We start from the raw sequence: 16,968 nt of genomic DNA, 5'->3' as shown, positions 1-16,968 counted from the left end.
TCATGTGTTGGTTTGGCTTTTATTTTAAACCTGAAAGATCAAATTCACTTGAGGGTTGCTGTTTAAGTTGTAAAGCAAGTAACTCCAAACAAAGATTATAAATTGTTAATTTACCAAATAAAAGACAAAAAAAACAACAAATATTTGTATGCACAATACCACTGAACAGTATTCAACCAGAAAAGTGTGTCCAGGACAAATCCATAAATTACTGCCCTTCAGTAGTCTATAAAGTCTTCCTTTTGCACTGACACAAATATCCTATTTGCTCCGTAACAATATGAAAGCCAAAACGTCTATAAGCTGAGAGGGACAAAGGAAAAGTTCAGCTTTAGTATATTAACATGTTTCTTCCAGGCACGGATTTGTGCCACAAAGGCCCAGGATGGCAGAATTTTAGAGGGGGCGACATGTCCAGCTACACTACCATTGGTTGGCAAGCACTGGGGATTCGCAGGAGATACAATCGTTTTTAAAATTTTCTGTGCACCAATCCCCAGTACTCTGAACCCAAGGCTGAATGTGTGCACAAAGGTAGGGGAGGAGACAGGGGCGATGAACGGCAGTGGGCTTAGGGACGCCTGCTATGTAAATCCGGCCCTGGTTGCTTCCTTCACGACTGGATGACTTTTGCAGCTTCAGCTTTGATCAGAGAGATCAGGTCCTGATTGATAAGGAATACAAATCGGAGACCAGATATCTGTGGAAAATAAGAATCTGTATGAGAAGCCAATAAACACAGTTGATTCTTTGCCAGATCCTCTAAATGACTGCACAATGAGTTTAATTCAAATGGCAAATATCATACCCATAGACATGCATGCAAATTTGAACTCTCTCCCACAAATACTCGTTATTAGAGTCTTTGTCAAAAAACCAATTTTTTATATCAATCAATAATGTTTTATTTAAAATCTACAGTTCCCCTTTAAACATCTATACAACAGCAAACATAGAATAGTTGTATTAAAAAAATAATGAAGACTGCTTGAAAACAGATTACAAAGCAAGTATGTAAATGAAACTGTTTAAACAAATTAGGGTATATACTCATATATGCCTTTAGGGGGCATAGACCTTAGAGATATGTTTCTAAAAAAGCATCTCAGCAGCAGTAGTGTCGCCGTGTATTGGCACACATCTGCAGGTGACCTGGGGGAGCAGAAGGGACACTTAAAGACCAGCTGCTGCGTTTGGTCAATGTACATATATAAATGGGGCCAGGGTGGAGGGGGTTGCAGTAATGTGACTGAAGGGGGGATTGAGTAAGTGAAGTTATGCCAATTTTCAGAAACAACTCAAAGTACAGCCAATGGGTCACCCTTGCTTCATGTAATGGTTATAAAGACATTCTGCCCGTAGTGAGGTAGACAAATCATTGCACAACTTATACCCCTGTATATTGGGCACCTGCTAACAAAACATCGCCAACAAAGGGGTGAAGGGAGGTAATCTAATTATCTACCATAGAAGGACCAAGCATAGAGTGGCTTCTGTCTCCCAGTTTGCCCTGTTTTGATCAAGAAACAACAAAACAGATTTTTCATTATTTTCATTATGAAAACAATAGCAAGCAAGCCTTATTCAAGGTAGTGGGTATACTGCTTCTTTAATCTCACTTCATATATATTATTACCCACCTCTACAACAGAGTTATGACTGAGCTTCCACTTGCTCCCTGGCAGCACTGGCCTTCCATCGATATAAATAGCTCGCCGACCCTCATTGGCTAGGAAGAAGTCTCCATTGTTTTTAAGTTTGATGACACCTACAGTGGGAAGGAAAGAATGAGAGTTATATATTAAAATGTTTAAGAGCCAAGTATTTGTTAAACAGGAAACAACTAGAAATTAGTACAAATGTGGCAGAAATTGGGATAAAGGATGACATTTCCAGGCCTGGATTTGTGGAAAGTCCACCTAGGCCCGGGCCTAGGGCGGCAGGATTTTAGGGGGGCGGTATGCTGTCCAACCACACCCACATTGGTTCAAAAACACTGGGGATGCATAGGAGATACAAACGTTTTTTAAATTTCCCCATTGATGATGAAAATTTGCACGAATAAAGGGGAGAGGACAGGAGCGACGAACGGCAGTGGGCCTAGGGGCGCCGCCCTCTATGTAAATCCGGCCCTGGACATTTCCCAGAAAGAAAAGCTGCCTCCGATTAAAGCAGTTCCAGCAATGATGTCATGGCTGTTTTTGCTTTTGTAGCCCCACACTGCAACCCAAACAAGCTGTAGCTTTTATTTCTGTCTAGCTTGCATAGATCTATCTGTCATTATGAGCAATGCTCTGCACTTTCCCTTTCTACTGAAAAAATGAATAAGGAGAGCAGTAATTTTTTGAGAGTGTAACGCAAAGCAGTGATCGTTCTAACGGCAAATAATAAAAAAAGTAATTGTGGACCTTGTTTTCTTGAAATTTTCCATGCCGGGCCTTCCAGAGACAGATCCACGTCAATTTGGTTGTCTTTTGTTGCTCTACCAAGAGTAATCTAGAAAAGAAAATATAAAATTAAACTTTAGGTATTATAGAATTCAGTCAGAACAACCCATGCCTTGCATCCTAGCTTTTTTTTTTTGCTTTACCTCTCGAGATCTCATTAGATAGCGCACCATGCGTCCACGTAGCACAGCCAATGTCTGTGTGTCAAAGTCAGGGGAACTCATTCCTAAGAAACACGAGGAGTTTACACAAAATTCCTTTTTTTTTTTTAAATTTATTTATTTATTTTTTTTAAAGATTTTATTTTGCATTTCTGGCACATCTGCCTTTTGTGAAAACAAACAGGTGAAGAAAAAAACCCTGAGAAAAGAGCTTATGTAATTCTCCTGGGGTAAAACAAGCAAACACACAAAATAAAACCTAATCTCATAATTGGTCTCTATTACCCAGAATACTAACAGCCTGGGATTTTTCAGATTGTATGGTTCTCAAGATGTAGTACACATAGATAAATGACCCTTGATCACACATTAACAAATACCTAGTCACTAGATCAAGAATACTGCTGCAGTTACCCAAACAACACATTTACAGGTTTTGACATTTTAGAAATAGTAAATACACAAGCGTGTCAGGCCTTAAATAATTGCTTGCACAGACCTTTTTACGTAAGTCAAAGCTGAGCCCATTTGGTATAAAAGAACAAACATTATCATCTTGGATCATTTGTTGCAGTACAACAGGAATCAGAGGAACAATAAATACAACAAAAATTGGCTCAAACCAGTTTGTACAGCAAGGAAACTGGTGACAAAAATGTACTAATGTGTAAAGATGGCATTGAAAACAATCGCCCTCATATACATTTACTGTATTAGTAGCAACACAGAGAGAACTGAAATAGGTAACTAGTGATAATGTCCTTTTAAAAGCCTCACCTGTGATGCTGTCTACTAAAACTTGCCACCGATTCAATTCCTGTTCTAGCTGCCGTATCTCCCTTTTTTGGCGGCGATCAGCAACAGTCAGCTCTACAAGAGTAAAAAGGAACCAAATTATGAGCATGGAGGCGGGAAAACATATCTAAACAAGTAAAATAAAACAAAAGAAGTTAGCTGGTTAAATGGATCAAATAATATACATATATTTATAAATACACAGTCTTAAGGAGCGCACCCCATTAGCCAGAGTTACAACCTGGGTGCTAATCCGAAGAAAATTAAATATAGATGCAATGTGACAGCACTCCAAGGATTTACAGCATGAAACTCAATCAGGCAAATAAGGGTTTATTGTGTCCGATGTTTCAGTTCCAATGTGGAACTGATGAAAGTTCCACATTGGAACTGAAACGTTGGACACAATAAACCCTTAGTTGCCTGATTGAGTTTCATGCTGTAAATCCTTGGAGTGCTGTCACATTGCATCTATGTATCTATAAATAGGTATAGCCACTATTATGTTGCATAATAGAATATTAATTCTACCTGCTTCCAGTCACATGACAGTGCAGACATGATAGTGGTGCTTATTTAAGTTGCTGAAAAGCATTTACCAAGCTGTGGTGATAAGAATATCTTATTAAGTGGGGACCGTAGTGGCATGTTGATATGGCTTTCACCCAAACAGGTCTCTGTACCCCCACAGTATGATCCATTCAGCCCAACTTAGCTCAGCTTGTGAGTAGCCAAAGAGGGCAGAGATCCATTAAATATGCCAATCCCACCAAACAAGTGGATATCAACATGTATCATAGTTTTCCAAAAAAAATATGTTATTTATTAAACATGCTTTCCTGGCAATATCAAATATTTTTTCCATTTATTAGAAATAAAGAGTTGTATCTCACCATGTTCAAGAACTTCATCTCTGGTTTCTCTGTGGGTTAAAAAAAAATGTACAGTTTTACAATGTGAAAGAAATACACGAAAGACAAAATATATACAACTTACTCAAGTATATTAAAGGGAAAGGAAAGGCATTTTCTACACGGAAGTGTCAAGAATTAGGCATCCCCAAGTGATTTTATTGACTTACCCAAAAACCCAAGCCAGTGCCCCCATCAGCAGAAACCTGTACCGGTCCAGCGAGCATCACAGATCGATTAGCTTCCTGCTTCTTCACGTAACTGCGCATGCACAGTAGAGAGAAAAGCAAAACTTTAACCAAAAAGTCGGCTATTGCGCTCTACTGCAAATGCGTCTGCCCCAGGAAATTTGAAGAAAGAAGAAGCAGGAAGGTGATCGATCCGTGTTGCTCATTGGAATAACCCCGATCCGGTGAAGTTTTCCCTGATAGGAGACAGGTAAGTAGACACAATCACTTGGGGGTGCCTAACTTTCTAAAAACACTTTCCTTCTCCTTTAAAGGGACTGTATACAGCCACATTACCCATAAGCTTTCTAAATAGGTATTATGTTTAATCCCAGCTTTTTAAAAATAACTGACATTTTCCTAAATAGCATCTATTTTTCTTTTGTAATCATTTGCTCCTCCTAGCCTTTGCGCAGTCACTATAAAGAGTGTTCCGATTTGGGAGTGTTCCGTGAATGTTTCTGCTTTGTATCCATGGTAAATCAGTGATTTGAATTTTCCCAATTCAACATTCTGCAAATTGAAATGTAATAAGGACAGCTACAAATAAGCAGTATAGCGCTATAGGAATACTCAGTCCCTCAGTAAGTATAGTGTCCATAAGGGGGGTTAATGTGAATCATTAAATGTATTTTTGAATTAAAATTTTAAAAGGGAAAAAAAGCTTGGGTTACCGATAACCATTTTCTCTAAGCAATAATACAGGGAACATTAAAACAGAAGACAAATAAATTTCAAAGAGCAATCTCTGACCATGAACCCATCTGCATCAGTAAAACTACTCACACATACCTGAGCTTACTGTCCTCTAGCATGTCTTCTGCATCGGAAAAATTTAAAACTTGATCCCCTTTAGGAAGTGGCTGAACTAAAAAAAGGAAAAAAAATTTGGAGTGATGGGAGCTTGACAACGCAACAATATTTTGGGGCTATTCAATTGAAACACTTGTCTTTTTAACTTGCTACAATTACAGTTATAACCACAGTTAAAATGCAGTTTATTTATAACAGTAGTAGTATAATAGTAATAGTAGCTTTTACATTAAGGGGCACATTTACTAAGGGTCGAAGTGAATTCGAAGTGAATTTTCGAATTCAAAAACTTTGAATTTCGAAGTAATTTTTTGGGTACTTCGACCATCGAATAGGCCAAAATTCGATTCAAATTGAAAAAACTTTGAATATTCGAAAATCGAAGTACTGTCTCTTTAAAAATATCGAATTCGACACTTTGCCACCTTAAACCTGCTGAATTGCTATGTTAGCCTATGGGGACCTCCTAGAACCTATAGCCAATATTTGTCTAAGTTTTTAGAAGTCAAAGTTTTTTTTTTTGAAAATCGTTCGAGCGAACGATTTGAATTCGATCAAAAACTGCTAAATTTAATAAAAAAAAAAAAAAAAAAACTTTGACTATCGAATTTTTTCGTCACTGGGATCACTCAGTAGTGAAATGGCAGGTCCCCCTTCTACTTTAACTGTTATGTAATCCAGCTCATTTACCTCTGCATCACATGCATAAAGCAACAGTATAATAAAGGTATTGGAACACTGGAATAGCTATATACTGCCATCTACTGGTTGAATTTGGTTATCTTCTCAGTATTAAAAGTCTCCCCTTTTTTGAAGCACAAACCCATAGCTAGGGACACAGTTTATAGGCCAAAAGGGTTAAATAAGAGTCCTGAAGATACCTGCAGTCTAGTAGCAAATTTCTAAACACTTTCCAGCTCATCAAAATCCTTCTTGATGGCTGGGGGCCAAAACTGCAATGCAGGCAGTTTCAAGTGTTCTGGTTGCAAATGTTTGGGCTACTAGTTTTGTAATGAGCCAAGAATGGCATTTCACCTCTTTCCTATGACCATTGTACTCTCTTAGCGGTTATTTGGTGTGTGAATGTGGGTGTAGTTGTAACTTTTCACAGCATCCACCATGACTACACAGCAGCTTATTTACAAAAAACGGCTGTCTAGCTGCATTTCGTACACCAAGGGATTTTAGCACCCAGTCTGATCAAGGGCTCCATCAAATTATTTGTATGAAATCTTTGATGAACGAAAAAACTTAGCTTTTAGAATTTGATAGAATGGCTGCTTCTTAGCAACTTTTCAACTGGTTTTTATTGCTTATAGTTTTAGTGTTAAGCGAGTACCAATGCACAGGGACCCAGAAGACAGATAGAACAGGGGTGCAGTAAGTGTTAATGCTTACTTTTATATGGGCATTTCAAATACTTCTTGATTATTTATTACCTTAAGTTTTTCTGTTATTGTGATAACCTCACATACGTTCGACAGTAGAACCCCACAGAGGCAATAATATTATTTTTACAGGCAGATATTTAAAATTCTTGGACAGACTTATAAGGCTTATACAAATTAAAGCTATATGGTTACAATCTAGTGTGTTCTTGGAAATAAAGGCCCATTATCTATATTAATGAAAAGAAGGCATCCTGCAATTTTATACCTGTTTGGTCTTCAAGCAAATAATATTGCTTCATAAGTTGCCAATGGACTTGTAGAGATTTAGCGGTACGTGACATATAGAAAACTTCTGGATGCTTGTTCAGCAAGCCTTGAAATGTGTCCAGTGTAGGCTGAGAGGCCTATGAAAGTACAAATGGTAACAGAGCATGGAGATAAAAAGGAGCAGAGTAGTAACTACAGATATATACAGTTATAGTCATACATACCGAGCTTACTATGCTTAATAGTTGTTCTTCAGCTTTACTGAACAAAACCCTGCTCTGTATGGCTGCTATGACTTCTGGGTGCAGTTGCCGGATAGCCTGACATGCCAACCTATTAGAGATAAAGTTTTAATCACACTAGTGACATAACAGCTTTCAAGTCTTGCACAAGCTTTCAATATACTCACTTAGAAAGGACAGGGTCATACAGCAATGCATACCAGCGTTCTTGTATCTCATTCAGAGTGAAACGACAACTGAATTTAGCCCCAAGATGTACAGCATGCAGATCGTTCGTCTGGAATAGAATAAATACTTCTATGCATGCAACCAACAAACAGTATGAATGAGATCTGAATTTGTTTTACAGTTTTTAGTTATATTTATGCAGGACACCCATAAAGGCAAAAGGCATCTTTTTAATATAAGATGTTGACTAACAGAAATTCAGAACTATCATTAAGACATATCAGTCCAGCAAAGTCTATATAAGAAGCTGCAAAAAATATTTTGTCTACTGGAGGTGGGCAGCTGTAAGAACAGTCTAATTACCTCTGCTGCAAAAAAATCAATACAAAAGGACACTTCCCCCAGTTTTTCAACCATCCTGAGACCCTCCAGTAAAGAATGTGACCAAAGAATGCATTCTGCAGGCATATTTTGCAAAGTGCTCTGCATTGAACATGTGCCAGGTTTGAAGAGGCACAAGGAATGCTTGAGAAGCTGTAGAAAAATGACCCTGAGCTGATGTGCTTTTTTAAAATACAAAAAAAAGTTCTGGTCTAGGGTAAGAGATAAGCAATTTGTTACTGGGAGGTGGCTAACAAATCACCCCCTTAGTAAATAATGCTTTTCTTGTACTTGTAAGAGGTAGTATTCTAATTTATGTCCACAACGTCAAAAGCAGTTTTCCACAGGAATATCTGTCACTAGCGATTGGTGAATCTGACCCTTTTTGCTTTGCATTGAAGTCTATGCTTTGCATTGAATTTTTGACATGCAACAAATGTTTACACCCATTAGAGTCTATTGGCGTCATTTTCACTGCAAAATGTGCTGAAAAATTTAGCTCATCGCTATTTCATCACATGTGGCACAAAACAAATAATAAGGAAAACCCACAAACCTGCAAAACTGTGTTAATAAGAAGCAGGTCATCAGCAGGTTTCCATCTTCCCAGATCCTTGGTTACCTGCAGAGGTTGTTTGCTTTTCTTGATACGTTTAGCGATACTGGGACTTGGTGCAGGAGATGGTGGAGCTGGAGTTGAAATTGCTTTACAGACTTGCTAAAAAAAAATCATACACATAAACTCTGGTTGATTAAATGTTTTTACCTAGGATCATAAAGCCAATCATGCCAAATAAAAATCTTTTGCAGTATACTCTCTTAGTTAAAGACCATGGAGATGGAATCAGCTTATTAAGGGGTTTGTTCACCTTTAACTTTTTAGTATGATGTAGAGATTGATATTCTGACAATTTGCAATTGATTTTCATTTTTTATTATTTGTGGTTTTTGAGTTGTTTAGCTTTTTCTTCAGCAGCTCTCCAGTTTGCAATTTCAGCAATCTGATAGGGACCAAATTACCCTAGCAATAATGAATTGTTTTGAATAACAGGCTGGAATATGAATAGGAGAGGGCCTGAAAAGAAAGAGTAGCAACAACATTTGATTTTTAGGTGGTGGTCAATGACCCCCATTTGAAAGTAGAAGAAAAAGTATTTTGTGAAAGAAACCCCTCTTGGGAGAGCGCTCCAGTGTGATGAGCTTGCTTATTATGAGCATGCGAATGCCATAGGATCAGGAGAAGCTCGAATGCATTCAGAAAATAAGCGAGCTGGGGCACTCACTCCCGGTGAAAGTGGCAAAAGCGCTCATAAGGCTATTTTTCTTCACAAAATCCTATTCCACCCCAATTGGAGTGTAACCCGCACCTCCTGTGGGGAAGCAATTTTTGCATGATAGGTGCACTTTTAAAGCAAGTCTCCAGCAATATGGTGTGTGCCTGCAAAGCACCTGTATCATACCTACACATGAACACACAAAATGTAACATATGATTTCAAACTTTGCCTTTAAATAAAAGCAAAGTTTGCTTAGGTGCAGTATCCCATAGCAACCAAGACCTGTAAATGCAACCTGCATAACATCAAAAGAATGCAACAAGCTCTCAAATATAAGGGTAATAAAATACAAGTCACTTGTGCTAGAGGAAGAGTTTTACCATGGTTCCTAGTTCTCCAGCACACACACATGCACACATATTATATATTTAAATTGGGTCTGTGATAAACTAGAAATTCTCTAAACACATGATCTATAAAAATACAATTTCTGGTGTTGACTTGAAACATCACTGCTGGATGTCACCTACCTTCTTTTTCTCACTGGAGGAAGGCTCACTGCCAGAATACCGTCCTGGTTCCCCTCCACTAGGACCACGGGCACGACTGGTTGATTTTGCAAGACTACTCTCCACCAACTCATCATCAAACTTCTTTCGCTTAATAAACCTGACAGACATAGAAAAGCCATGATACAATGACTTAAAGTGATACTGTCGCTAAAAAACTACTTCTTAAAATATAAATATACGTTAAAAGTTACCTATAGGTCATGTTGATCGTTTTGTACAAATAATTGTTAGTTGATGTTCCTAAACCTGACTGTTTTGTTGAGTTTCTAATGCTAACAGACTCCTGCTGCAGGAATATGGCAGCCCCCTCATAGACGAACGCAGGGAGTCAGATGGTTAATGTAAAAACTTTGAGCAAATACTTTATGGCAAAATTATAAGGAGCAAACAAAGATAATACCATAATATATGTAAAAACGGTTTAATTTCTGGTGTCAGTATCTCTTTAATGTCAGTCACAATACATTAAATTAAGTTATTAATTTTTTAAAAAGTGAACAGAGGTCCTCAGCATAGTTGCAGTGGGAGCTGCTTAATGTTGAATATATTGTACACAAAATAAATCATAACCTGATCTGATAATGTAAACACAAGTACACAAGTTAAAGGGGTTGTTTACCTTTAAATTTATTCACTTTTAGTATTATGTGGAAAGTGATTGGTTCTCATTTTTTATTATGTGGCTTTTTGAGATATTTTGTAGTTTGCAACTACAGCAATTCAGTTGCTAAGGTTCAAATTATCCTAGTAACCATGCATTGATATGAACGAGAGACTGGAATATGAATAGGAGAGGGCCTGAATAGAAAGAGGAGTCATAAAAAGTAAAAATAACCATAAATGTGAAGCCTCACAGAATATTTGTTTTTAGATGGGGTCAGTGACCCCCCATTTGAAATTTGTAAAGAGTCAGAAGAAGAAGGCAAATCATTCAAAACTATAAAAAATTAATAATTAAGACCAATTGAAAAGATGTTTAGGACTGGCCATTCTATAACATACCAAAGCACCCCTTTAATATACAGCAAGATGACAATAATACAAATGTTTAGCCAGTGAATGAAGTGGCATGTGGTCTTTAGACAAAATCTCAAGCCTGGATGTGGGCATATTATATTAATTTAGCTCACAGCCGCATTATTAATTTCGGAGCTGGATGCTCGAACACATAGGACTGAGCATGTATTACAGTAGAGGTGAAAGAGACTAGGGATAAGGCCAGTATGTGTTTTGTATGACTTATAGCGAGGAACATTCAGCACGGAGGGCCACTATACATGTATCTACAAACAATACAGGAACTTTCAGTCCAGCATTTAGGGGATTTCTAATTTACGATAGAATCAACACTTCCCACAAAAGAAAATACTTTAACCTGTCCGTAGAAGAGGTGGGCACAAATGTGTTACAGGAACCACAACATAAACAGAGCCCTGCCTTACCTAGAGGAGCTCCTTCTTTTGGGCACGAGCCCGGATCCTTGAGGCAGACTCCTTTTATTCCCCGCGGACGAATCCTCATCCTCAGAGCGACTAGCGGAAGCTAGCAAAGAATCCATCATAATTGCCGACCTCCGAATCTCCCCAAATTAGTAGCTTCTCCCTGCACATCCCCCCGCCATATTGTCTGTTATTACCAGACGTGACGTTCAATAACTTCCGACAGCGAATTTCGTCATATGAAATTGACTCAGTGTTGCTTTTTTCCGGAGCGGCCATTTTTGTTGTGGGAAAAATCTTTACTTCTCCCACAGCGATTGCTGAAAATCGCGATATATTTCTGTGAAAGGTGTATATCCAGGACCGGTAGGTAGAAGAATTGTTTCTAGCAGGTGAATTGTTATTCAACCCCACATCTCACTTCCTTTATCCAACCTGTAACTCTGCATACTCATTAAATCAAAGACTTTTTTACCAACTGATATAACATTCTGCCCCTTTACCCAACTTCTCTTATATCACAATCCTGCCCCATACTCATCGGCAAGTAAAGACCCAAAGAAAAGGTGGCTAAGACCATGGTACATAGTAATAAGATTCATACCTTATTGGTTACAACATACAGAATAACATATAAAGCAACCAATAAAAGATACAAGAGGTGAAGTGGGTTCTGCCCAAAAGAGCTTCCAATATCAGACATGAGCAAAGTGAGAGATATAGCATAAATTGTTGAAATTAGCATAACACAGAAGTTATGCTAAACTGCATAAGGGTAAGCTTCTCTAAATAAAGTTGTTTTAAGAGATCTTTTGAAGGCTGGAATATTTGTAGACAGTCCTTTCAAAGTCTTGAATGTGAGCGTGTGAGGAGGTAATGAGAGAGATGTTGAGGAACAGGTCAGTAGAGGAGTGTAACAAGTGGTTTGTCGAGTATCTACAGATAAGTTAAGAGTAGGGCAGAGTTATGAACTGCTTTGAATGTGAGAGTCATGAATTTTATTTTTAATAGTAGAGGAAGCCAGTGCAGGGATTGGTAAGGAAGATAACATATGGTTATCCAGGCTTGACATATGAGAGACAGCAAATTAAAAAATTCTTAACATCTTGGATGATATTTTGGAAATATGTCTTAGGTGAAAGTGACTTGATTTAACAAGTGACTGGATATGATGATTGAAGGACAGAGTATAATTGAGGTTGAACTTGGGGTTATTTAAGACATCCAACCATATATGTAAACCATTTGAATTCATAAGTTTGCAAAGAGAATGTTTACAGAGAAAATAATAAGGGACCCAGGGTAGAGCCTTGAAATCTCAACAGGAGTACGATGATGCTCCATTGTAAGAGACACTAAAAGAATGAGGTAATATGAAAAACAGGACAAGACAGTGTTGCAAAGGCCAAAAAAACACAGGGACCAGATGATGATCCACAGTGTCTAAAGCAGCTGAGGTTTTTTTCAGAATAGGGGTGACAGGTGCACATTTGAATTGGATGGTAAAGATTCCAGTTGAGAGATAAAATAGATGAGTTAAAGCTTTAATTAGACAGGGACTGGCATTGTGGAGAGGTTTAAAAGGAATGGGACCTTAGCAGGGGCAAGTTCATTAAGGGCAGTGGTGAGTGTGCTACAGTAGACAGAGGTAGCCAAATTAGGACAGGAAATGGTTGAAATATAATAGGAAAAAAAAGTGACACATCTAGTGTTTGTAGGCCACAGTATGTGCATGTTTTGGGAGCTACAAAGGGCATTGAAGAAGTTAACGAGAGAGTGTGATCAGAGAAGGGGAGTAAAGTTAGAATCTGGAGAATATAATAACAAAAGAGAGATCATTGGAGTGAGAGGAGGAATCTGAGAGCATAGCGAAAGGAAGATGCTAGTAAAAGGAGTTTAGACAGCAGATGCATTAGGATTGATAACAGGTATATTTAGGTCATCTAGTATGATGGTAATTTGGAGTAAAATACATATTTACACATTTTTAATTTTCAAGAATACATATTTTCCACCAAACTATTCAGAAGAGCCATGGTATTCATATTTACAATATTTTATCTTTGTACTTCTTAACATGTGAAAGAGAAGACGCTGAAAAATGCAATCTTTGAGATGTCCAGAAATTAAATAAAAAAAACACTCTGCAAAACTTTGAAGTAAGGTAGTTTGGAGTAGAAAGACAAACCCCATTTTGGATTTGCGAGAATGTGTAATTTACAAAAACATATTGTTTTGTGGGGTTATCTTACTTATTGCTGGTGGTGAAACACGGGCCTTTCCAAATCAGTTGTATTATATTTGCACATGCCTTGGTATGTCTATACATCATAATATAATGAATAAAGTACCCCTTTTGTAAAATATAAGGACATTATAAGTTCCATGACCATATAAAAGAACAAGGCCGATAGTGCTTATTGATTATACAGTATAATACACAAGAGTGATGAATATCCTGTAAATTATATCCTTATAAACGCTACTTAGTGATATAATCGGTTATAATCAGAGCTTAAAGGAATTGTTCAGTGTGAAAATAAAAACTGGGTAAATAGATAGTATGTGCAAAATAAAAAATGTTTCTAATATAGTTAGTTAGCCAAAAATGTAATGTATAAAGGCTGGAGTGATTTGATATATAACATGTCAGTCTGAACACTACTTCCTGCTTTTCAGCTCTCTTGGTTTACACTGACTGGTTACCAGGCAGTAACCAATCAGAGACTTGAAGGGGGGCCACATGGGTCATATCTGTTGCTTTTGAATCTGAGTTGAATGCTGAGGATCAATTGCAAATTCACTGAACAGAAATGTACCATGTGGCCCCCCTTCAAGTCGCTGACTAACTCAGAGTTATAGAGCTGAAAAGCAGGAAGTTGGATTCTGGCTGTTTTATTAGACATCTATTCACTCCAGCCTTTATATATTACATTTTTGGCTAACTAACTATATTAGAAACATTTTTTATTTTGCACAGCCTATCTATTTACCCAGTTTTTATTTTCACGCTGAACTATTCCTTTAATGATGTAATTCCTGCCACATGACTCACTGAATCTTGTGTATTGTAATAAATAAGGTGCTGTTGCAAATTATGAGGTTATTAAAAGTTATATTTTACAAGAGGAGGTACTTTATTCACTATATATTTATAGAATTCATTCTTATTTAAATTTTCAATATGCTATTAGAGAAACAAGTTTAATATGTATAAACAAACATAGGCACATTTTTATACTGCACTGCATATTGCCAATTCATTCTACCAGGCTACTTGTTAATCCCGATATATGAGCATTCCTTATTTATTAATTTAATATATTCCAGCAGATTGACTTAGTTGTAATAAATGAGCATTATCACAATATCAAGGGATTTGTGTTCTTAAAGCCAGTAGTTCATTTATTCCTTAGCCAAGTTTGGCTGGTAATATGTGCTTGTGACAATCTGGACATAGAAGCACACCACTGTTTACTGCTGTGATAGCTAAATTGTGCCATACCAAATCGATACCACGTCCCCACCCAAGGGGCAAAATACCTAGAAATATTTTTCCAGGCCCTATTCATAATTACAGCTGAACAGAGTGGTAGCAAAAAGTCATGGACATCAGTAGCCATAGCTCGTAAATAACCTATAATTGAATCAATAAAGTAGAAACTGTAACTTGATCTCGGATTAGGATATGTTAGTGTTATGTTTTAAAGGGGTAATTCTCCTTCAAGTTAACTTTTAGTATGGGACAGAATGGCCAATTCTAAGCAACTTTTCAATTGATCTTAATTTTTTTTAATTATTTGCCTTCTTCATACCCTTTCCAATTTTCAAATGGGGGTTACTGACCCCATCTAAAACCAAATCCTCTGTAAGCATTTATATTGCTACATTTTCTACTCATCTTTCTATTCAGGCCCTTACCTATTCATATTCCAGTCTCTTATTAAAATCAGTGTATGAAAGGATAGGGTAATTTGAACCCTAGCAACCAGATTACTGAAATTGCTAACTGCTGAATAAAAAGCTAAATAACTCAAAATCCATAATAATAAAAAGTGAAAACCAATTGCAAATTGTCTCAGCATATAACTCTACGTCATACTAAAAGTTAATAAGGTGAACAACCCCTTTAAGCTTTTAGCAGCTCTTAATAACAGGTATTTAAAACCTGATTAAAAGTTCATGCCCCGCAAAGCACACCATATGTGCTTTGACTTAAAAGAAATCTATCCTTCTTTTATATTGGGTGCACTTTCAAGGGTGGTAGTGGTGCCTACACACAATTATAAAAACAATCACTTCCTCCAGCTTTACTGAACAAGGGTATAAAGAAGCTCAGTGTCATATATGATATTGGATATGCTCCAGTTGAGCAAATGTGGTTCCAGTATACTGATCCTTTACTCAAATACCTTGATTTGGTTTATAATTAAGTGATTGAAGATCTAAAGCAATTAGGGGCAAACAACCCAATGTTTGTGTCTAAATACCACTGAGCAGCACTTAAAGTATAAGTAGGCCTTTTATTTTAAAATCCCCTTTAAAATTACTCTCAATAACCCCCAGATTAACATACCTTTCTCCATGCATTCAGATTTATTCTGTTTCTCTCTTAAAGCCAGTGCAATTTCAGCTCTTTTAGTTCCTTCCTTGTCTAGTGTGATTTGGAAACAAATTTTGCTTTCTGAGCACTCATTCTATTACTACACTATGAAAACCACAAAGAGGTGCCTACTGGGCATGCTCACTGCCTCTGCTCCAATGGAAATTAAACATGCATTGTAAGATATGGGTGTCTAAAGGGCACTTATTGTGTGTATTTCACCAGCATTAAGCTGGTGAAATCTATACTCCAGGGAAAACTGTATTTCTGCAGCTAGTAAAGTAGTCTAAAGTGTGAACAGGCTCAGTAAAGGCAGGATTATTGGTCCCTAGAGTGGATGGATGAGAGCAGGGTGGGCTTCCATCCCTTGCTCTATGTAATGTTTGGCAGCTGGCTAAACTAGGTAGCTAGCTAAGAAATTAGTTAATTAAGGATAGTTAAAAGGAGGTGTGGAGCAACACCTCAGGGCTGCTGCTGATGCTTCCCCTAGAGACCTCCTGGAATGGAGGAGGGTGAGGGGCCACAGAAGGAGTGCTGGTGAGCACCAGGGAACCAGAGGGTGATTCCCCTGAGTTGGAGAGAGCTCCAAAAGTCTGGGAGAGGACCAGAGAAACCACTCCCAGGAGACAAGAGTCAAGTGTGCCCACAGAGGATTCTGTAAAGCGGAACTGTTTATGTTATCTGATTCCCCCATGTGAATTCAGTGGGCTGAAGAATTGTGTTCTGTTGCAAATAAAAGCCAGCAAAGCTGCAGTTTAAACTCTTCTAGGTGGTCAGTCTCAGTTTCTGTGCTGAAATCTGTGCCGGGGCCTTGGGTTTAGCTACCGGAAGCTCACAGTAGGCATTCTTTGAGATCTTCCTAATCAGAGAAAGAGTGCTCAAAATGCAAAAAGTGAGGAGCTTGATGTTAGACAAGTAATAAACTAAAAGAGTGGTAATTGTACTGGCCGTAATAGAGAAACAAAATAAATGTGAATGTATGGAGAAAGTTATGTTATTTTGGGGCTGTTCATAGTAAGTTTAGATATAGAAAAAGAAAAGTTTAAGTATTCTTTAACTGCTAGATACCCAGTTCATTAGCAGATTTTTAGCCAAGCACATACTGTAGATCCTATGTGCATGGTGCTCAAATAAGAATGCCAACATTAGTTATGGCTTGTTCCCCCTCCCCCATCTGCTCCAAATCTTCACCAGTTCTGTTTGTTATAGTCTATAACCATATAATTCCCGCTTTGTATTTAAATAATCACTAAATATCCATTTAAAAAAACAAAA

General features: G+C 37.6%; 1 protein-coding gene across 1 annotated transcript; it reads right to left on the bottom strand.

Moving 5' to 3' along the window:
- mcrs1.L (microspherule protein 1 L homeolog) lies at nucleotides 1–11,259 on the bottom strand (the record flags this gene model as incomplete). Its single annotated transcript, NM_001087404.1, is given in 13 exon segments — nucleotides 1–700; nucleotides 1,641–1,768; nucleotides 2,409–2,496; nucleotides 2,591–2,673; nucleotides 3,386–3,478; nucleotides 4,297–4,325; nucleotides 5,334–5,409; nucleotides 7,011–7,149; nucleotides 7,237–7,345; nucleotides 7,422–7,531; nucleotides 8,360–8,521; nucleotides 9,610–9,748; nucleotides 11,094–11,259. Coding segments are annotated over 13 exon segments (1,362 nt in total). The 3' UTR covers nucleotides 1–613.
- Nucleotides 11,260–16,968: the final 5,709 nt, after the last annotated feature.

Source organism: Xenopus laevis, chromosome 3L (assembly GCF_017654675.1).
Source record: "Xenopus laevis strain J_2021 chromosome 3L, Xenopus_laevis_v10.1, whole genome shotgun sequence".
Taxonomy (NCBI): domain Eukaryota; kingdom Metazoa; phylum Chordata; class Amphibia; order Anura; family Pipidae; genus Xenopus; species Xenopus laevis.
This window is presented reverse-complemented; position numbering and strand designations above follow the sequence as displayed.